At 38.0% G+C, this 22,787-nt stretch overlaps 1 protein-coding gene across 8 annotated transcripts in view; it reads left to right on the top strand.

Moving 5' to 3' along the window:
* PALLD (palladin, cytoskeletal associated protein) overlaps positions 1 to 21,156 on the top strand; it is a 202,255-nt gene extending 181,099 nt beyond the window's left edge. For all 8 annotated transcript variants that reach the window (XM_032685475.1, XM_032685477.1, XM_032685476.1 and 5 more), the window contains 8 exons: positions 583 to 804; positions 5,872 to 6,021; positions 9,959 to 10,053; positions 14,976 to 15,108; positions 16,075 to 16,282; positions 16,998 to 17,163; positions 17,894 to 18,027; positions 19,008 to 21,156. In XM_032685475.1, the coding sequence (XP_032541366.1) occupies positions 583 to 804; positions 5,872 to 6,021; positions 9,959 to 10,053; positions 14,976 to 15,108; positions 16,075 to 16,282; positions 16,998 to 17,163; positions 17,894 to 18,027; positions 19,008 to 19,180 (1,281 nt within the window). In that variant the 3' untranslated portion in view covers positions 19,181 to 21,156. The remainder of the gene's footprint in view (positions 1 to 582; positions 805 to 5,871; positions 6,022 to 9,958; positions 10,054 to 14,975; positions 15,109 to 16,074; positions 16,283 to 16,997; positions 17,164 to 17,893; positions 18,028 to 19,007) is intronic.
* The last annotated feature ends 1,631 nt before the right edge of the window (positions 21,157 to 22,787 follow it).

Below are 22,787 nucleotides of genomic sequence, written 5' to 3'. Positions count from 1 at the left end.
GACCATGGCAAAAGGAGTAAAGGGAGGCAACTATCATGGACTGCCAGTTTTGCCATTTTCTCTTATTTTTTTCCTCATTTTTACAGGCAATTGTAAACAATGTAATTTTAGCCTTCTGGTTCAGACTTCAGTACAGTTCTATGCAAATAGCAGATGTGAACCATATGGTCTTCTGACCATCTGGAAACAAAACCCACCCTAAATCTGTCTGTACCCTCAAGGAAATATTAGTTTGTTTCTTTTGTCTTTATGAACTGCTTCAGAATACTTTTATTCTTATAGGATTTTTTTAAAAATGGAAAAAAAGCAACCAATGACTTTCCTTCCCCTTATAAATTAGACCTTAAGACAACATGAAATACAGTTTTTGCCTCATACCAGATGTCTTGATTGTTTCATAGGGAAGTTATTGGAGGCATGGATTATAGTATTTTTCTTCAACAAGTTACAGTTTCCTTTTATATGTAGAAACTTAATGGATTGTTAAAGACCAGTAAAATAAAACCCCCAAACATTAGGAACACATCTTGCTGAGCATTGTGTTGAAGCTGGGCACTAATATCTACCTTTCTTGTTTGACAGGAGTATAAAGTCTCCAGCTTTGAGCAAAGATTGATCAGTGAAATTGAATATAGGCTGGAGAGATCTCCTGTGGAAGAATCAGATGATGAAGTGCAACATGGAGATGAACCTATCGATAACAGTATGTCACCATATTTTGAGATAAAGCTGAAGCACTACAAAATTTTTGAGGGAATGCCAGTAACATTTATGTGCAAAGTGGCAGGAAATCCAAAGCCGAAGGTAAGAAAAGAGGGTAAACATTTCTAGAAATGCTCTGGAGAGTTCTCTGTTGGTACTTTACCATCAGGCTCTGGACCTTATGGGTTGTATCTTATAGAAACAGGAGACATTCACACTTGACAAGAAAGTCTATCTGGCATAAACTGGCACATCTCTTTTGGCATCACTGGAGTTATTTAGATTTACACTAGTCAAAAATCCTACTGTGAGGCTTCTGCTCTCAGTTACTCCCTCCTGAGGCTTCCTCGCAATTATTTTACCTGGAAGCAATTCTCCTGTCATTTTCAGAGTTACCTCCAGGATACATCTGTATCAAAAAATTCAGTGCAATGCTAGAAAGCCTCCTGTGAGCTGGCATGGTAGTCCCAAAAGCATTCATCTCGCTCGCATATGTAATTAGCTCAGGCACGGTAACATGTTAATGCAAAAATATGTTGGTTCTAGTTAGGAGCCAGCATGGTATCTCTGCATTCTTCTGCATCTACACACGCTAACAGGACTAAATTTTATTGGAATTTAGAGGAAGGCATAATAAAATACCACAAGTTCTCATATATCCCAACAGCAAGATGAGACATGATGGTGAGGTTTTAGTGATCAGCTTCTGAGGGAGGGTTGGGCTTGGGAAGCAGTTCTTTGTAGCAAATGTAAAAGTACCATGATGTCAGTAGTCTGGAAGAATGCCTTTCTTGTGTAGGTTGCATATAACCATTTTAACAATTGCTTGGCAATCAACTGACTCATGCAACAGGCAAACAACAGCAGCTTCTTCAACTTCCTTGCCAAAGACAGTGCCTTCCCCGTGAGGTCCTTGCAGCTCTTACAGTGACCTCGTGTGGATAGGAGCTCTTATCTTTCCTAGACAAGATCAAAGATCTCTTATCTATTACGCAAGATCCTCACAGCAGAAGCCACATCTAAATCTCTCATCTAGTATAAGTTTTATGGGTATGTAGGATTTTGAACAGAAATAAATGCAAATGACTTTACATGCCCAATGATATACATGTATGATACTGTACAAAGTGTTAAAAAAAAAAAAAAGGACATTATCAGGTAGCAGAGAAAGAACAACAGAGAACTAGGGCTACATCTACATTAACAAGTACTGCAGACCAGAAGAAGCAAATCTGAAGAATGATATATTCATCCTTGAACACATTTCAGGAGGTTTTACTTCAGGCTCTAATCTCATCCCACAGACTGAAGCAGATGCAGCACATTAGATGTGTTCTTGGAGCGCATTTTCTGGCTCAGTGTCATCTGAAAGGAATCCAGTTCTGTGCTCCAAGACCACAATATGATGTGAACCACTGCAAAGTAAGTGGGATTGATCACTATACTTATATCAAAAAAGCACTCCTACTTCAAACTGAAGACACACACTGGGAAGATTAGCCCAGTCTGACTGAAACCAAACTCTTGATGTCCAGCATTACTTCTGAGCTGACCATAGCTGAGAATCTGTTGTGCTGAACAAGGGTGGAAGACAAATGGGTCTGTTGATGATAGAGGTGCAGTGTGTGCAGAGGTACTCTTTTTGCCTGAGGCTTATGACTAAGTTGCTAGATGACCTATTATGAGTCATCCTTAGTCAACTTTGCCATTCCCTAATTTTCACAGTTTCCAATTAAGGTGTAGTTTCTCTGTCTGATTTAAGACAGATGAAAGAGGATGTCTCCTTTCCCTCACTTGGGCAATAGGGATTGCACAGCCAAGAAACCACATTCTTAGTGCTTCCCCTAAAGCACGGCATTATAGAGGAGCATCTGATGCGAATGCACCGTGATTCAGATACAACATTCTGTTTTCCTTCAGCGTCAAAGCATGTACATTAAGAAGTGATTGCTCTTGCACCTGGAACTATGGTCCTTTATTCCAGTCACTTGCAGATGCTTTGTGCAATTTGTTAAGTTGCTTGGGATGGAACCAATTTCAGTCCTGTTGCATGGCTACTTGTTAGCTGGGCTTTGCAAATGTCAAAGCTGTATCTTCCCCTCATCTGCTGCAGTATGCCAAGACAGCAATTTTGAAATGCTCGATGGCTGAGGGCTGCCCTTCTGCTGTCATTTGTTGAAGCTGGAAGTGTTGCCCCTGAATAAATTCTTTACTTTGGCAAATGAAAAGCTGGAAATAATTTACTAACTTGAAGCTCCTCCCTTTTAAGTATTCTGTCAGGTCTGCCAAGGAATGGCTTTGGGAAGAACTGTAGTGTTTCTAAAATCTGGCATTCATTACAAGGGATTTTTCTAAGCAGGGTTATTGGCTTGATTATTTTTTCCCCTGAACATGCCATGTAAATTGAACACTGATGTGCAAATTCTGTCTTCATAAATATGACTTTTTAAATCTGAGTCTACTTTTGGTTATAACCTTTGGTGTAATGTAAAACTATTTTTTCATTAAAATGAGAAACCTGTGGTGCTACAGGAGAGACTGTGGAATACTTCTTTTTAAGGAATATTTCTCTTCAGAATTAGGACAATGCCATACAAGAGGTTATCACAGAATGTGTTATATCACAGAATATTCTGTGGAGTTGGAAGGGACCCACAAGGATCATTGAGTCCAGCTCTTAGGTGAATGGCCCATATGGGGATCGAACCCACAACTTTGGCATTATTTGCACCATGCTCTGACCAACTGAGCTAATCTGTTACATAAATCTCATACTGCTCGCTCTTCACGTGGCTGAATATAATTCTTGGTGATTAAAAATGCCTGTGCTGCCTAGGATCAAAACCCTTCTTGTGCTGTGTATTCCATTGTATTTCTAGTCATTACACATTGGTTTCTGAAAATCTGGTGCGACTAAAAGCAATCCAGATGCAGTGTTCAGTGCTTCAATAGTTTAATGGTACATTTATGAAAAGGTATCCTAGAAAGAAAATACTTCACTGCAAGGGCCACTGTCTCCTGCAGTGGTAGTGTTTTATTTATTAACTTCATGTCAGATAAAGGTAATATTAAGAATTTACTGCTCATAAGGGATGCCAATGCTTTTAAACTTAGTTGAAATAGGTATTGGGCAATATATACATGTTGGATGTTTGGATAACTGGTTCAGCTAATATTTGCATGTATTTCCATGTAATAATTTCTGGCATGCCTCCTGATATTTCTGCTAAGTGCATTGTTATTAAATAATTACTGCTTAATGCAGTACATTTCCAAGCAACATTATGACACACATAAAGCATGCAAGTTAAAACTCATTTTTTGCAGCTATATTGCTTTAGCACCCATTAGCATGTGTATATAAGTGATCAAATATCTTTTGCATCTCCAGTAAGTGCTCTGTCAGCAGATGAGAAGACATGACTAAATCTTTTGTTAGTACCACAGAGTCTCTGCAAGGCTGCTGACAGACAAAATGGGAAACAAGTATAACCAGCTATTGAGGAAATGAAATAATTTTGAGTTACACATAATGCTTGTTAATATAAAAATCATACACAGTAATAAATTGTAAGGGAAATTTCAACTCATTTCCTCCAAAAAATCCTCCATTGTCTCTTTGTGAAATTTAAGAGTATATCCTTAACTTTCCCCCCAAGTGAGTGAATTTCAAGCTTTGAAATATTGGCACATATAAAAAAAAAAAAGAACCCAGCATATTAAACTCTATCAGGAATGGAATCGTGCTTTGCTTTGTCACTTTGTTTTTACTAGAAAGTCAGCACCCTTTCCTCACTCTTAAGACCTAAATTCCTACTTCAAGAATGCGACTGAGGAAATGTGTGTGTTTTCCTACTGCTAAATAGTCCCAGCAGTCACAGGACCAGGACAGTTGTTGTACTTTATATGAGCTGACCTTGTAAAAATGGTGCAGGTATCTGCACAAGTGTCCAAAATGCTGAACACCAGCTGATGTTATGGCATAGTACACATTTCAGAAAAGACAAGTGAATAATGTTCTACTTAAATATGGGTTTGGGCAGCTGACTACAGCCTGCCTAGTATAAGATTTTTCAGATATTCCTTTGTGTGTGTTCATGCATACACAACATTTTACTTTGGACTCCAGCAGATTTCAGTTTGTGATTTTGCATTATTTTTATAATACAGCAAAAGAAAAATTCTGAAAGCTAGGTCAAAATATTTTATTTTTTGCTTCAAGTTTGAGGCATTAAAACATTTTTTTTGTGTAATTCATGGATTACTGTGTTATTCTGCATACATCATTTTTTTGGCTCACTGAAAGTAGACCTTGGGTCAGCCAGAGAATAAAATTATGTATCAAAAGTAATGGAAAATACCTCTGTTTGATAGATAATGTAACTGTTCTGTACAGCTTGGAACTATGCTGGTGTTGGCGTACAGTGATTAAAGGCTATTTATGTGCTCACTTGCTTTGAAGTATTTCCTATTACTTTGCAAAGCTGTCCATCTCTGTAGATGCCTGTCACATCGGGGTGACACTGTTTCAATCATGTCATTATACTGAGCTGGCCCATTCCCACACTGAGCTGCTCGCTGCAGGCGTGAGCGGCTGAATCCTCTCTGGCATTTTGGTCCAGTCCAGTCAGCGTAACGGGTATGAGACAAAACGGGTGCTTCAACAGTGAGATCATTGCTTCTATTTTATTTACCATTGAATTAATTAAGCCTATAATTACCTTGGTCTATGTTTTTATTTTCTGAAAAGAGAGAAATAGCATTCTTAAGTTCTTTCTGCAACTTCTTCAGATTTAAGTGAAATAAGTTTAAAATTACCAATCTTCTCTGAAATAGAACTTTTCTTTGTAATGACATTTATTTTCAGTTCTTGAAGTATTCAGCTGCTGTTCTGCCCTTGGGACGGGTACACCCCTTATGCACCCGTAAATTTCATCAGTAAATGTTCACCCTGCCTTCTTTCTCTTTGAAAAATTGCTAATCTGTAATTGTTAGTGAAAGTGGCTGATGGAGTGTGGCTCTGCACTTTTACTAGTTGCTCAAAATGGTTTTCTTTTAATACTTACCAGAGAGTTTTTCAGCAGTTAAGATTCGTTAGTGCTATTAATTGAGAAATGATGACAATGAGCACCCCACCTCTTACCAGCTGTGCCTTGTTTTTTCCTGCAGATTTATTGGTTTAAAGATGGGAAGCAAATTTCTAAACGAAGTGATCACTACCGAATTCAAAGAGAACCTGATGGAACTTGCTCACTGCATACTGCAGCCTCCACCCTGGATGATGATGGGAATTACACTATTATGGCTGCTAACCCACAGGTAAATGAAGGTTTGGCTCCAGAGCAAATATCCTTCTGGACATAAATCTTCAGAAAACTAGCTCATCTTACATATGCATGATTTAATTAAATGGTGAAGTCACTGTAAGTATGCAAGTTAGATTTCTGTTTTCATCTTGCATCAGTAGGGTGGGACCTTTCTATCTCCAAGAGATTAGCAACTCAGCAGCAGTTTTTTTCCTATGGTTTGAGGTTTCAGGGGGGAGGAGTGTTGTTTTTTAATTACTCTTCCACTAGTTGTTTCAGCTGATAACATCTCAGTATCCTAACTGAGCATGGATAGCACATATACATAAAGGGGAAAAAAAAATCCACTTTACTAGCAGATGTAACACAATCCTGCAGTTTAATTTTTCTTTTGTGACCCAACTCACTGACTGAGGCCAACTTTCTGAAATGAGTGCAAGTATATCACATTTCAACATGTTTACATTAAGCAGATTGAAATTCTGTAAGGCAAAAAAATCTAGCACTGTTACGTAGCTGTGTTGATCTTAAATATTGTTTTTCTGAAACACAGACTGTTACTGGGTTTACAATGTCATTTGTTCTTCCTAGACCCAGTACAAGAGTGGACGTATATAGCAAAAACCCGCTAGTGCATTGGATATAGTTAAACTTACAGGTCACACATCCTATTGAAATAACTTTTTCAATTCACTTTTCCTGCACCACAGCAAATTGAGGGGAAAGATTTGCATGTGAGAAACCAAAGCAGTAACAAAACTTTTGGGATGTAACGAATTATTTTCTTCTGTAGTGCCAAATATCTTGCCAAGACTAGGCCTGCAAGCAGAATCACACTGTAGAATAACAAACTGGAGCACTGAGACAGAGTTTAATCTAAGCAGGAGTGTTGTGCTCTGTTATGTGTGTTGCTAGGTTACTTAGCATGATGTTGCCATTTTTGCCTCGCTCTTCAGCTTGTCAGTCCTGCTCATACTGCAGTGGGCTTATGAATGTATGGGGTTGTACATAGAGACAACACACAAATAGCAGTTTTTGGCTAGATTCTTTCTACTAACTGCAGTGCTTAAATTTAGGTAGTTTAAATATTATTTCTACATATATAAGTAAAGGAAAAAATAATGAAATCGCATAAGGCCATGAAATTGTTCAAACTGGGAGCTTTTACACCTGGATGACCATTGTTACAATACTTGGCACTATTTAAATTGTGGAAATTCACAGCAGGTTTAAAAATGTATATATGCTCAAGGTGAGAAGTGATTCCTGTTCACCTTCCTGTAAGTGTTGTGTTAGTGCAGGCATAAAGTTTCCCTGTTTACTGTGTGATCCAAAGTCTTGGAGAACTTGGTGAACAAACTGCCTTTGTGTTTGGGCACTGTACTCTGTCCCTGAATATTTACAGCCTACTTTTGAGCATTTGTTATTCTGGATAATGCTCATTAAATGACACAACTGACTTAGGTTTCCAGTTCTGGTCATTGATGGCACTACTTTCTTAGTGGGTTTTTAGATGTACTACAATGAGGTGGATTTGTGTGGGTCCTAGCTTGGGGATTGAAAAAGCAGTTTTGTAACACAGTAAAATTCTATGCTTGTGCTTTTTTCCCCTCTTTGGAGAAGAACCAGAAGCATCCTCCTCTGGCTCCCCTAAACAAAACATCTGTGTTTCACCAAGCCCATTCTATTCTTTTTTTTTTTTTTTACAGTGTAATTCCTAAGCAAACATACTTATCTCTCCTACTATTTGCTTGCTTTTACTATGCATTTAACAGTACAATGGAGGCAAGGAAGGGCTGTGAGTTAATGTACTAGCCTTTCACACTCAAAGATCTGAATTCCAATTCTTTTAAGTCATCCTGAGTGGAAATAATTTTGGCATAGTGTTCTCAATTATAATGGAAAGTTGTCCACATCTCAAAGCTATCACAAACTTAGGCAAATTTGGCAACTTTTCCTTGAGAAAGTGAAATACATAAATATAAGGGAGCCCACACCATGACTCTGATGGACTGGTAGATATTTGCTAGGCTGTTGCTGTGTTTTGGTCCTTGTTATTGGAATCACCAAACTACAAAGGAAAAAGCTTATAGAAACTGGTTTTATTAAAGCAAAGGATTCAGTTCATTAAAGCTCTGCCAGTTTGTGCCATCTCATGACTGGACTGATATAACAGGATTTACGTATGTAAAATGACTTGCTGACAGACCCTGGCAGTGGCCTGTGGTAGTTAACAGGGCAGGCCCTGCTGCCCACAATGTAAAACACAGGGACCTGGAATTAAGGTTCTGACACACCACTGGGGTTTGGTGTAAAATTTGCCATAGAACTTAATCCAGAGCAAATGGACCCTGGGCCTAGACAAACACAAAACATTGTCTGATTTAGGTCTTTATTTATGGCTCACGTCCCTTAACTGAGCTCTTTCTGTGAGCTGTATGGGTTCAAGTGAAGTCCTTATTTTCACCTTCCTTCTTTTTGTCTCACTCTCTCCTCTTCTTTGCACTATGCATCCACAGTCCTCAGGCTGGAGTTCCTGTAGTTTCTAGGACATCTTCTCATTGATTACTTCCCACTCATTGCTTCCCTCTCTTTCATCCCATGACTTTTCCAAATCTTTGGCTTCCTGCTTAATCTTTCCCATTCAAATTCCTTACTGCCCTTTGTGTTTCCTTTGTGATGCCATCATGTATTGAGATATGCAGAAATTATCCCAAAATATGTGTATTCATCACCCGCCAGAAAAAATATTAATATGCAGTGGTGCCCAAAATAAAAATGCATTTGTTCCAGATGTCTTTAATGGTCTTGTAACACAAGGGGGGGGGGGGGGAAGCTTTTATTTAAGGAATTGCTGTGGGTCATGCACAATGGTTTATTTTAATGCAAGGATTTTTCTTGCAGACTAAGTGGGTCATGGGAATAGAAACGGGACACAGACTTAATTTCTAACAGTCCAGAAGTAACACAAAAGTCATTGCTAATTGAAAGCTGCTTGTGAGCCCAACAATATTGGCTTTTTATAGGCTTTGGTCAGTTGTTAAAGAACAGCTATTTGCAACCCTCAATTACTGTGATAAAAATATTTGTCACTTTTATGCCGACGGACTTGAGTGTGGAGCTCGCAGCTTAGACCTGAAATACACTGCAAAGCTGATGTGGATGTTGCCTTACTGCTACCAGCCCAGGGGGCAGAGCTGTTATTTACTGGGACAGTCAGAGGCTTTTATCCATTACAGGGTGAATTCCAGAGAGCCCTGAATGTTGGCAGTTCTGGCTTCAAGCAGGCCTATCCGAAATCTGTTATGACTAGTGCTTGTGGTGGACAACCTGTCTTGTAAAATAAAAAGAAAAAAGAGGACCAAATACACTAGAGCCCATGTTTTATTTATCATTCACTGAAAATACCCTTAGGCAACTGAACTATGGCAAACGTCCATCAGCAAAACTGTATGCTTCTTCCTTGGATTCCCCAAATCAGGGCTCTTCAGAGAGGACCTGTTAAGTACTTGCCAAATTCTTTTGCCTTTTACATTAATGGGGTTTTTTTTAGCTGTGGGCCCACCAGAGCAATCCACTATGGAGGTAGCAGCTCTGTTGTTAATTGCCAACACCCACCATGTGCCATTTTCAAGATCTTGAACTAGTTGTCTTGTCATTCCATCCATTTGCCATACACAGAGAAACCTCTCACCCACATCAATAACTTAGTCAGTATACTGTTTTAAAAACTTAATTGACAGTGGCACTAACAATCTTTTTTTAAAGAAAAAGTTCCAGGTAGAACTTTTTAACTATGACTGTATTATAGTCACAATCATTCCAGTCTGCTCTGTGTTAGAATGGAAACTGATAAAACAAGTGGAGAAAAAAAAAAAACAGATCAGGCTGAACATTTATATTACATGTTTCAAGTCTTTTAACATTTCTTCTCTCCATCATCATAACAGGGCAGAGTAAGTTGTACGGGCAGGCTGATGGTTCAAGCTGTAAATCAAAGAGGCCGCAGTCCTTGGTCACCTTCAGGTCAGCCTCATATAAGAAGGTATTTGATTTTTTTTTTCTTTTAATAATATGGGGTTTGTAAAATAACTGTGGTAAGATAAAGAATGTGAAGTAAGCAGGTAAATTAAAGTAGGGCATTCAGAAATGTGACCACTGCTGTCTGAAAATTGCTGCAGAGCTTGCACACTCAGAAGTATAAGCAACCTCTGAAAAGACATGACTTTTAAGTATCTTTAATTTTACCTGTCTTCTCCTCCTTTCTTTGTGGTGTTGACTAGTTGCTCCATATTCCAAATTACACTATCAGTAAGGGAAGGACCTTGTCACTCAGGCTTTTGAAAAACTTTTCACCTGGTTAGGATTCTACCAGGAACCTGCATCCTTCTGCAACTTCTAATAAGTATTCATTTAAAGGAACAGCAGAAATAATTGCATGCCAAAGAGGTTTATCAGATTTACATTAGAAATATTTCAGTATTTCCTTCTTTAATATTTCAGTTCAGGTTCTTATAAGGAATTATGAGTCAGAAATAAAGTATTAAACTTATCTTTGGTGAGTTTACAATTATTCTCATATGAAGCTTTGGTTTATGTTTTTGGACCATATAAGGGAATTTTCCCTTCAAATATTTTTTTTTTTCATTTCCAAAGCATTTATGAGGCTCTTTAGCACAGCTTAGACAGCTTTAGACGATACAAAAAGATTCATTTTGGTTACCCAAACAGAACTGCTTTCAAGGGAGTATAAGGGCTCTGGTTCTCGTTCTGCTGTAATGAGGCATGTGCTTTGCTTAATGGTCACAGCAGCCATAGAATCTCAATATTGCCCAACTGTAATATACAGAGTACATGTAATTACTCAGTCAACAAGGAAAGGATTTCTTTAACTGTTACTAGTGGTACTAGTATGTACTGTAGAACTGCTGTATGCGAAACAGGCTCTCTTCCTCCCTCTGACAACTAGAAAGTATTAGAAAGTGAGGTTAGTTGTTTAAAAGATCTGGTCTATCTTATTCCTGCATGGAACAAACTGGGCTTCCTGCAGCCCTGAAAGCATTTCCCAGCATTTCACTGAGCCAGCCTACCAACTCCCTCTCCAATGTGTCACCTTTAGGTCTATTAAGTCCAAAGTTCAGAGTGCTCCTGAAGGGGCATATCTCTGCATTGTAAGAAGAGTGCAGAAAAGGCTGGGTCCATGTGGCATAGCCAGATAGTCACTAAGGCACTTGGCACCTGCAAATAATGGGTAAAAATGAAAAATCTCTGTTAATCTCTGAAGGGAAAAGCTGCTGTGAAGAATCAGGTTTCAACTAAGTTTCAATTTAGCGCACACAGGGCGAGAAAGGGGAAAGATCTTTAAAAACAGGGATGGGTGACAGGAATCTAGGTAGGTGCAAGAGTAGCAAGCAGCTGCCACTCCTGCAGCTTCCTGAAGGACAAAATGTGTTTATGTGTCTCTCTCTGTGATGGACAAAAACCTCAGGTAATAACGGAAGAGCTTCTTTTCAATCTCTTCAAATGCAATCAAAGTCCGAGGCTGCTTATGGTTGGTATTTTATTTTCTAATGGAGACAAGCACTCAACAAACCACTATGGCTTTGGGTTGGGTGTTTGGGTGTCCAGTAGAGTAATAAATTATAAATAAGGGATTTCCATACAGCAGTTTAATTAAAATTAGGGCAATTACCGAGGATTCTTATTTCCTGTAAAATTAGCATATGTGAAGGGCTCATCCCCTTATCTTTGCTCTGAAGAGCTGTTTCTGTAAGCATTCAGCACAACACTATTTCTGTTTAATGACAGTTCTCACTACTCCCACCACCCAGTTCATCAGAGACTGATGAAATGGGAGCATGTAAAACCTTCCTAAGACAGACTCCCATCACTGGCTTTTCTAATGTGATATACCAAAATACTGTGCTCCCCCATACACTGTGATATTTGTCACATCTATTGCCATAGCCTTTTGATAAGTAACATTCCTGTAGCATTACAGTATTATTTATATTTGCTTTTCTGCTTCAGAGCAACAAAACTTTTTTTTTTTTTATTATAAGCGTAATTATTAGCTTAATGAACTTTATGACCTGTTACACTATTGACAGTCTTTTTCCTGGAGTATATTTAATCTCTTACAGAATGTGTTCTGGCAGAACTCTGAGGGTTTTTTTCACTCTTAATGTGTTTTTCTAAAATTTGCTTAGCTGACAAACATCACCTTCTAAGTATTACTTGGAGTGTCGGGGAGGGCACTTTTGAATCTTCTGACGTGTACAAAGCTTGGACTCAATCCCTTAGATGACATGGTGCTCAACTTTGTGTCACCTAAGCATGGCAATCAGAATTGCAAATAAATCAGAATTGCAAATTGCAAATCTTAAAATGCATGAGATTTAAGGAAGATTTTAAAACTAAACATTCCTATCTCCCTGCTCTCAGTTAGGGGATTAATTGTTACTTAATCTTCTTTCTTTCCAAAGTAGTGATCATTACTGTATGGTCAGTCATGAAGTCTTCTCCAGCTTCTTGCTCACTGAAATTCCTAGTGCACTGTGCCATACCAACCCATGGAATCTCCCCTGCACACACTCAGTACATCATGTCAGTTCTCCTGAAACTAATCCATGAAATGTGATGCCCTCATCACAACTCTAAAGAGCCCGCAATGAATCCAAGGGTATTCCAGTCTATTGCCATTTGTCATTCCTAGACATCTGAAGCACTTGGCTCTACTCATTATTTCTTTAAAACTACAAAATGTTTTAGAATTAAAATAATATTAGTTTCACCTCTCAAGGTAAAGGCTCAAAAAGTAGTCCATTTTGGGGTAAACTTACAAAGAGGTTAAAAGAAATGCAACATCTATGGTCACAAATTCTTAACATTTTTGTTTTCCATTTTATTTGGCATAAATTTCTGCCCCTCCTCTTCTTCCCCCAGTTTTGACCACTGCTGCCTTTTCATGCAGCTGCAGCAATAAGATGGTGGCTCTCACACTCCAGAGGTGCCAGTTAACCTGTTTGGCTCAGCCTCACAAGAACTCACAAAGCACTAGTTACTTGTACTTCGCTGGCATCTTACCAACAGTCTCTAAACAGGCTGCATGTGATTACTGTGGAAGCAGATTTTGCACAAGTTGCTTGCACTGTGCAGCACTCACTTGACTAGATACCATCATTTGTAGTTGGTCTTGCAGAACCCTCCACCTTCCATCCCCTCTACATGCACATTAGGCATGTATGTCTGCAAAATTGGTTAGGAACTCACCAACTAAAGCTCATGTTGCTTATGAGCTGCAATGCTGGAGCTACTGAAGTAGCTTTAGACATGTTCAAGTGGCAAAAACTATGAGGTGCTTCAGACCTGGATTTAGGCATCTGAAGAGCTATATAAGCTTTTATTTTAGTGTGTGCAGAGATGTCAGTCTGTGTTTCCCATTTCAGTATCCAGTCCTACATGATTAAGCATTACGGACTAGGTATCTACACAACTACCCTGGCCCTTTGTTTGCCTTTACTTATAGCTGTGGGAAAACTGGAATGATTAAGAAATCAACATTTATCTATTAATGACAAATAATACTGTAGCAAAGGTGATGACTGGCCACAATTCAAACAGAGCAAAAGCAGAGAAAAGTGCAACAACAGAGCAGAACAAAATAAATCAAATTCAAGCAACCATAATTAACCACAACCTCAGTGGAGCACAGTGTGCAGCTGGAATGTTTATCTTCTATACAGTAGTACAGTAGGTCATATCCAAATGTGACCATTGAAGGTTTTAAGGTTTTTTTTGTTGTGAATTATTTTAACCTAAAGAAATGCCCCCGGGCAGTAGAATATGCAGTATAGGCACCTATACTGAAGCATGTACACTGCAGACATCAGCCAAAAGAGAAACACTGGCAAAAATTAACAGAACATGGGATTCAGAAAAGAGAATTTTACTGTAATATGCCATTGCTAAGAGTGATCTTGGAGGACATTTGAATAGTTCCCCTTCACTGACACGGGATGTTACTGTAAGCAGCAGCTGGCTCCAGAATGGAACTCAATGGAGCTGATCAGCAAGGACAAAAAGGGATCTAAAATTTTGTTTCAAGTTTCTTTGATTACAAAATCACACAAAATGCAATAATGCTAATTTCAATGGAAAAAAAATGCAGTTAAGTGAGGAACCAATTAGAAAAAGATTTGGTAGATTAAATTAACAGACAAGAATAGCCAATGCTGAAAATGGATTAAATGATATCGTGGAAAAACCAAAGTTTTTCTTCCTATTGCTCACAACTGAAATCCTCATTGTTTTGATACCAATATTTGGTGGCTTGGAAAATGTTCGAGTATCTCAAAAAAAGTGTTAAATGAGGAATAAATATCCACAGCAATTCAATACACACAATTTTCTGTAAAGTCTTCACTAGTGCAGAACAAGAGAAGTCTGATGTGAAAAGTCTTTTCTCAACTGCGATGAGTTAGCTTTTAGCTGCTGTTATTTTCTGAAAGGGAACCACAATTAATGAACAGTATATGTACTTTCTGGTCTAATCAGCAACAGTGAGGGGACTAAATACACAGGACATTAGAAATGTGGAACTGAAGCTACATGCCAAGACCTGCCAACTTATTTTATTTGTATGTCAGTGATTTAAAGACTAACTGTAAACAAAAATACTCTCATGTATAAAATTAATTAATATTACAAGAAATTATTCTGTACAAGATTATTTTATAGGTCATATTTTGCCACAACATGTGAATTAAATGAAAGTAATTAATAAGTACAGTGTCATAATTAATTCAGTCTGGAGCAAATGCTACCAGTGCATGTGTGTAGATACGGAGTGATTACGGTATAGGTCAAAGAAATAGTTTAAAATTCAAAGCAGTCTTATAAGTGACTATGGTTTTTCTGATTTAGCAAACAAAAAAATAATTTAACTTTGTTTCATGTTATTTTAAGACCACGATCTCGATCAAGGGACAGTGGTGATGAAAATGAACCAATTCAGGAACGATTCTTCCGGCCTCATTTTCTGCAGGCTCCTGGAGACCTGACTGTTCAAGAAGGAAAACTATGCAGGATGGACTGCAAGGCAAGTGTCACACAAAGGGTAGCAGCAACCTTCTGATAACATTAGCTGACTCAAAAACCACATTGGTTTCTTTTTGAAGCTATTTTGCCTATTGCCAGTTTCAGTGCCTGTCAGTAGGTTAATTAATCTCCCTGCTTTTGAGTGATTAAGTGGGCAATAAAAGTTTGCCTCCCCTCCAATGACAGTGCTTCTGGCACACAGTAAACTGATTTATAGAATTCAGCTATGCTGGGGTGTGGAGGGAAGCACCACATGCTACAAAGACAGTGTGCCTCTCCATTTTAAGTCCTTTTACTCCTTGAGTTTTGAAACCCTGTTAAAGTTTCAAACAATATAATCCTGATTAATGACTTTGCTGGACAAAAATAATGCAGGCTTGGGTGACTTCTGTTTACTTTATGCTGACCTATTTGGGAGAAGCTATTTGTTCTTGAACAGTCCCCACAGCAAGTGGCACAGCTTTCAAAAGTACAAGACTTGTTGACACGGACTAGTATTAACTAGTGCAAGCAGTGCTGTCACTAGGTTACACCTAAGTGGAATGGAACTTAAGAGTTCAGTAATTAGTCAGCTAACATCTTTTTGTCTGCAAGTTTTCCAACAAGAAGTTAATCTAGAAAGGAGTATCTTCTCATTCCACCTGAAGAGCAAACAATAAAAAAAGACAAAAGGTGTCACCTTGCCTTTTGTTTTGCAGTGTATTATTATTTAGCTTCTAGCCTATCTAAACACTGATCTTTTCTCAGTCATGCCCATAAGACATCATGGAATTCAGGGAGTTGGCCAGAAAGTAAGTAAATGAATACAATTGACTCAACATGTAAATCAGGACAGAACTAGATCTCTAAAACTTTTGGTACACCTGTGGTAGCAAACACCACCAAACTTCTCTGAAGTAACAAGTCAGGTCTCCTCCAGTGTTTCATGTGGCTAAAATGATTTCCCATTATTTTCTTTATACTCAAGGTTAGTGGATTACCGACTCCAGACTTAAGCTGGCAACTTAATGGACGACCAATTCGCCCTGATAGTTCTCACAAAATGTTAGTGCGTGAGAATGGTGTGCACTCCTTGATCATAGAACCAGTCACATCCAGAGATGCTGGAATCTACACATGCATTGCCAGCAATCGAGCTGGTGAAAATACATTCAGCCTGGAGCTCATTGTTGCAGGTAACATCTTCATGCTAAGCTTTCAGGCTGAGCACTGCCAGGATGACATCAATAAAGAAAACATAAGTGACATCAAAGGATGTGATTGAGTGGTAGGGGGTAAGAAAAGGAAACCTGGCAGTAACAGAACTATGGTATATTTGTAGGTGAGATATTTGCTATGTTGTGGCATAAGTTGACTGGCATGTAATATCTGTGCACATAGTTAAGAAAGAAGGGCTGCTGGCCTGAGGCACAGCTGAGGCCACAAACCAGACGATTTCCATGAATATTTTTCTTAATGACAATCTAGACGTGCGCTTACTGCTGAGCAGCCAGCAGGATATGACCTGTGCATTTCACAACATATCAGACTAATGCCACTCTAGACTTCTGGTAGAACAGTTCCTTCTACAATTAGAAGTCCACACTTTTATGGAATATCAAGGAGCACTTTTTACCAAGCATAGCGCAGCCAGTTTATCTAGTCTTCATGCTCTACATTTCAATTTTTCTGGGGAAGAATCAGCTCTTTTAGCACGCACTTTTCCCCTACTAAAATATGGATGTGACTGTTTTCTTCAGAGGAACTACAACTGAACTTTGTGGTTAATGAAGACAACACTTATGTTTCCTGCCACTGAGGTCTTTCATTATTGTTTCAAGCATGCTGCTGAAAGAAGGGCTATGTTTTCACAGACTAGTGTCAACATAACTGCAATCTTTATTTTCACAGCTAAGGAAGTACAAAAAGCACCTGTGTTTATAGAAAAGCTACAAAACACAGGTGTGACTGAGGGATTCCCGGTGCGACTGGAGTGCCGAATCTCGGGGGAGCCATCTCCTCAGATATTTTGGAAGAAAGAGAACGAATCACTCACATACAACACTGACCGAGTGAGGTTAGACTGTCTTAGAATAATCTCCCCCTGTGTAATTTCAATGATGATATATCCTGTAACACAAATAAAAACTGAAAAGGTCAGAAGAATGCTTCCTATGAACAGTATCTCATAAGTATTAACTAGTGATTGTAATAATTTATAACATTTACTCAAACTTGCAGCCAACGTGGCAGCTGAACCAGAAGTAAAATGTTACTTGTTTTCCATCATTAGACATACAACTACCTTTGCACTTCAAGCAAGTGGCGAGCTAGTTTTTCTCTTCCAGAACCAAGACTTAACAGAAATTTGCTAGTGAAAAATCAAGGCTCTTAAGGAATGCTATCTGCTTTTCAGCAGAAACTTTGATTCATAACTCTGCTGTATAGTTAAGAAACTAAGATTCAGTATTTTAAATTCTAAGATGTTCCTCAAGTTCCTTTATCATTTCCTCAAAAAATTCGGGTAAGATCTGGTGTCCCTGCTACTCCAGATGTCTTAATCTGTAATTGTAAAAGAGAAGTTACTTCATGCATTTTTTTCTTCTCTGTTTTCAATTCAGAATATTAAACTGCCAAATTGTTAAGCATACTCAAGGTTTTATTTTCTACATGCTAATTTCCATACTAATTAAAAGTGGACTATAATTAATCTGTAACTAAGATTGGATCAGTTTATAATGACATTTTAAAATAGTCTACACTGTCTGGCAATTTAAATAGTAATTTTCTACTTTTGTTTTGATTAGCATGCACCAAGATAACTACGGCTACATTTGCCTGCTTATTCAGGGAGCTACAAAGGAGGATGCTGGCTGGTACACTGTTTCAGCTAAGAATGAGGCTGGGATTGTGTCTTGCACTGCCAGGCTGGATGTTTATAGTAAGTGACTTCAATTTTCATGATCATATAAATCCCCCGAAAAGCAACAGTTCTATAAGTTTTAGTTTGTTCACAGAATGGTTTACATTGGTCTCTCTTTCTTTTGTTTATAGTTTCTCCTCAATAGTAAACATCCACTTCAAGACAACAAATGCTCTGTCAAAGTACATTTCACCATCTTTCAGATACCTAAAACAAGTGCATGCTTTCTGGTTTTGCTTAGTACATTAAATATAGTTAATTAACAACAGATAACGGCATGATTACATTATTTCTGTGGATCATTATTACTACTGCTCTGCTAGCACCTCCCTAACCTTTTGTATTCTTTTGTACATTAGTCTGTAATATACCTGTGACAGCTACCAGAAGTGTAGTAGACGTTTTTACAGCTTTCTGCTTAATTACTCAGTTTGTTCCCTCACATAGTGAATGTTTTCTTAAAGCAGTATCTCTTACCAGTCTTCTCATAACAAGAATTAAGGCGGGGTAGGGAAGACGGAAGGGGGGACACTGGAATGATAAAGGATGATTTCTGGGGTGGTGAAATACAGACTTGGCTCAGTGTTCTTCAGTATACAAGGGTTGGCAAGGGCAGCCAGATCATTTCCTTTTAAATACAACAAATAACCTTAGAACAAGCCTGTTACTGTAATATGAGTGCCCGGAAACAACCTCCTTGCTGTCACCCTTCTCAGTGGCACTAGGAAAGGTACAAAACAATGCCAAAAAGTAACAAACACAGACTCCGTTGTTTTTTGCTTACCACATTTGAAGGTGAAACTAGATGCTGGGAAAAAAAAAACCAATGCCAAAAAATTAAACAAACTTACCTTTGATATAATGGTTTTCTGCTGCTCAGAAGTTAGTAACTTCTTTACAAAGTTAGTAACCCTTTACAAAGGGTTAATTGAGCATCTGGCATGCTTTGATGCACAGCTCAAGAGAGCTAACATTTTGTCTTTCCTTTTAATCTACAGCTCAGTGGCAACAACCACCTCAGACAACCAAGCCAAAGAAGGTGCGGCCCTCAGCCAGCCGATACGCTGCACTTTGTGACCAAGGACTAGACATCAAAGCAGCTTTCCAGCCGGAAGCAAATCCAGTACACCTGACAATGCAACCTGGCCTCGTAGAGAGTGATGATCTGTAGATTCAACTGCCACTTCCATCATTTTCTTTCAAAGCAGAAACACTGAAAGCCATTGCCATGACCAATGATACTCCTATGTCACTTTATGCAAGGGCAGACACCTTCAAGTACAAAAGATAAACAACAAACACAATAACCATATATTCCTTATTCATTATACCAAATTAGAAGAATAGATAGATTATTAATAGGAATGTACACATTGCACAACAAATCACATTCACCGGTTCCTTAACCAACATTGCTTCATAACCCTTTTCATAGATGCCAAAATACATCAGAGAGACAGATTTTTCAGAAGAGAACACTATTTTTCATTACATGCTTCATAAGCAGTAAGTAGATGCTACCACAATCTTAATGGTGAAAGATGTTTTCTTCAAGGCCGTTAGATCACAAAGAAAATCAGAATGTCTGATTATTGACAGTTCTAAAATGGCAACATGTTCTGACAGGTATAATGAACAAGTGCAATATTACAAGAATAAAACAGGAAGGGACAAGGAAGAGAAATGTAAGCAAATGCTGTATCTCTGCAAACTGCTTTCTATTCAACAGTGAAAAAAATATCTTGCCTTCAATGCTGTTAGTATGGACATCAACATCCTAATTTACAATTTGTTTGTGTTTTTCCTTTTTGCTATCTAGGAGGGGGCTTACTTACAAACGTACAGCAAAGGCAGTCTAAGCAGAAGTAATTTAACTTCTGCACAATAACAAAGAAGAGCTGACATGTACTAACAGTCTACTTCAGATTACACATATTGGTAACTAGATGGGAAAAAAAATGCTGACTGTAGGAACCACTGCAGTGGGTTACTGCAAGGGGTGGGAGGGGCACTGGGCAAGAGGTTGAAACTGTGGATTTCCTGAAGGTAGTCTGTAACCTCCTAATACTCCCATTCAAGAATCTGAATTCTAAGGTGAGCTGAAAACTAGGGAGTGTATGTATGGGATGTTCAACTGTTTAAATCTTGTGTACTATGTATGAGGATTTTAGAAATGTACAGTAAGTGAAAAATGGGTTGAAACTGCAATACAAATTTAAGTGACGTATACATCAGAGGTGATAGGCTTGCAGATCTGAGGAAGTAGAAAATGAAGATAGACAAAAACTACATGAAATGTGCTCCTTTTTGTTTTTTCTTCTGAACATAGCATGTATCTCTGGTAGATTTTATTTTTTCCTTCTCTTGACTGCAGGCAAATGACAGCTCTTTTAAGGGGTAGAGTCTGTACACCATAGGTGAAAAGTCTGAAGGCTACTTTCAGAATGCAAGGCAAATCCACATCAGTGTGGAGCCCCATTTAAGTCACACCTGACTAGGTAGTTTTAAATTAGAATGAATCTCAGTTGAAGGAGAGGGAGGGATGGAAGAATTACTAGGCCTGACAAGAAAAATGAGTGTTTTGATGGTACGAGCTACAATACTTTGCTAGGAAAGGAAAACACTGTATTCCTTATATGAAGCACATATATGGTATCTTTCATTATTTATAATAAAAGTATTGAAATCTTCTATCTCAGTTCATTTATTCAGAAGTCCTTAGGGATTTGTTTGGTTTGTTGTTTTTTTTTTTTTTTTTTAATTTTGTAATTGTGTACACCATATATTGCATTACTGCTATACGTGTATTGCTTTGTAAGCACACAAAGTTTGTTTTGTTTTTTAGTGACTAATAAACACAAGGTAGTACTATTTTGGTGCAGGATATGACCAGTAATGGGGATCGTTAATCTAGATTAACGTCATAGTTTGTCAGCTGAGAATAATTTGATTCTATTCTAGAAGTATGTCATATCTTTTGCCAAATTTTCCTCAACTGTGACATGCTAATTTACTTTTTTGTTTAGCTTCACTAGCATTATTTTGCCACCTTTTATTTGTATTTATAAAAAAATGTATAATCATTACTTTGGATTGTTGTGCTGATATAATGTGGGTTTAACATCAATAAATATTACACAAATAGAATTTTTTCCTTCTGGTAAAGACTAATAACTGTTTCAGTATGAGCATGCAAGTGTAAGATTTGTAGATTTTAAATATTATGAATACATGAAATGTATGAGGCGAAATGAGAGCTCATGCAGCATCTAAAAATTACTAGAATTTATCAGATTATTATGCTTGTGACCTGGAATCTTGTTTGAACAGAACAGAGGAACATGACTCATACATTCTAGAAACTTTTGCCAGAGAGAAGTACTGGAAGATGCTTTTTTTTAATAGGCTAGAAAATATGCAGGTCTGTTTTGTATGTGTAGTAATTGCAATATATCATCACTTGCAACTGATTTAAGTAAAGGGCATGGTCTGAATGCCATTAAATCCATTTAAGAACAGCCTGCTAACAAGGCAATATCAAAATTAAAAAAAAAAAAAACATATTTACTTGTAAAATCCTGACTATTAACTAGTTTCTCCTTCTTTCCTCTCTGTTAAGATATCAGGAAAGATGCAAGATAATCCATTTTTTTCTTTTAGATTTACATTTCAAGCACTGATCATTACAAACAGGATTATGTCAGCAATTAAGTGAGTACTGATATTAATGATGATGCTGCAACTGAAGTCAGTGGAGTTCTGTCTGCTTACAGTACATTGTCTTTGGCTGGGAGACTATAAAACTAAGACTGCTTTTGTGAGCTTGTATAAGATGAGGTCATCATCACTTTTTGCCTCTGTATATATGTACAGACAGACACTTAAGTAGTAAATCACATCTCTAAGCAGCAACGTTGTTTTTATGAAAACATTCAGCTGTGCTGTTACTTAGTTACTGGGACTGTTTGGCTTTACAAATTCAGAGATAGAAGTGTGGCACAAGCAAACGAAATACTTTTCAAGCCAAAAAGCTAAAATTCTTGGAAGCATCAAAGTGACTTTCAGAAGTTTAATCTTCTTCCACATATTCCAAAGATAGATAGGATGACCTGAGAGTGTACTTTTGTCATTTTATAGGACTAAAAAAAAAAGAGCCTTGACTTCCAGTTTAGTTATGGGCAGACTTCACATTACTTAGGAAGCTGATCAGTTCAAGCATATTCATAGCAGTCAAAGACTCAATGCCACAATCTTCAGGGTGATGACAGAAACCTCTATCAAGAGTAGCAACAGTGAGATGCAAAATTCCACGTGTGAAGGTTTTTCCAGCTGGGTGGTGTACCTTAACACACAGTGTCTTTATGCTGCAGCTTTAGGGCAACAGCAACAATTAGTTAACGTACACAGTTTTTTTTCACCACAGCCAACTGGCAGTTGGGGATCAAAACCAGTCCAACTTGAAACCCCAGCTTATAAATAATTCTTTCTTTCTATATCACCACTTTCAAAGTCTATTTTAATTCACTTAGGTTGTGTGCTAATAAATGCCTTGATTTCCCACATATGGTCAACTACATCCTTACCTCTGCAAGTAGCCCAAACAGATTTCATATGTAAGTACTTTCATGAGCTCACATGCCATGATACTGAGGGGATCAGCTGCATGCTCTGGCTGGACGACCCAGCTGCCAAACCCACACCGTGTAGTATAGATTAAATAATCCATGGACTACAAATGCCTGCTTGGATTATGCACATTGGCTAATTCTCTGCCTCAC

This window comes from Chiroxiphia lanceolata, chromosome 4, assembly GCF_009829145.1.
Source record: "Chiroxiphia lanceolata isolate bChiLan1 chromosome 4, bChiLan1.pri, whole genome shotgun sequence".
NCBI classification, from domain to species: Eukaryota; Metazoa; Chordata; class Aves; order Passeriformes; family Pipridae; genus Chiroxiphia; species Chiroxiphia lanceolata.
Note: the sequence above shows the minus strand (reverse complement) of the source record. Positions and strands in the feature narration are given on the sequence as shown.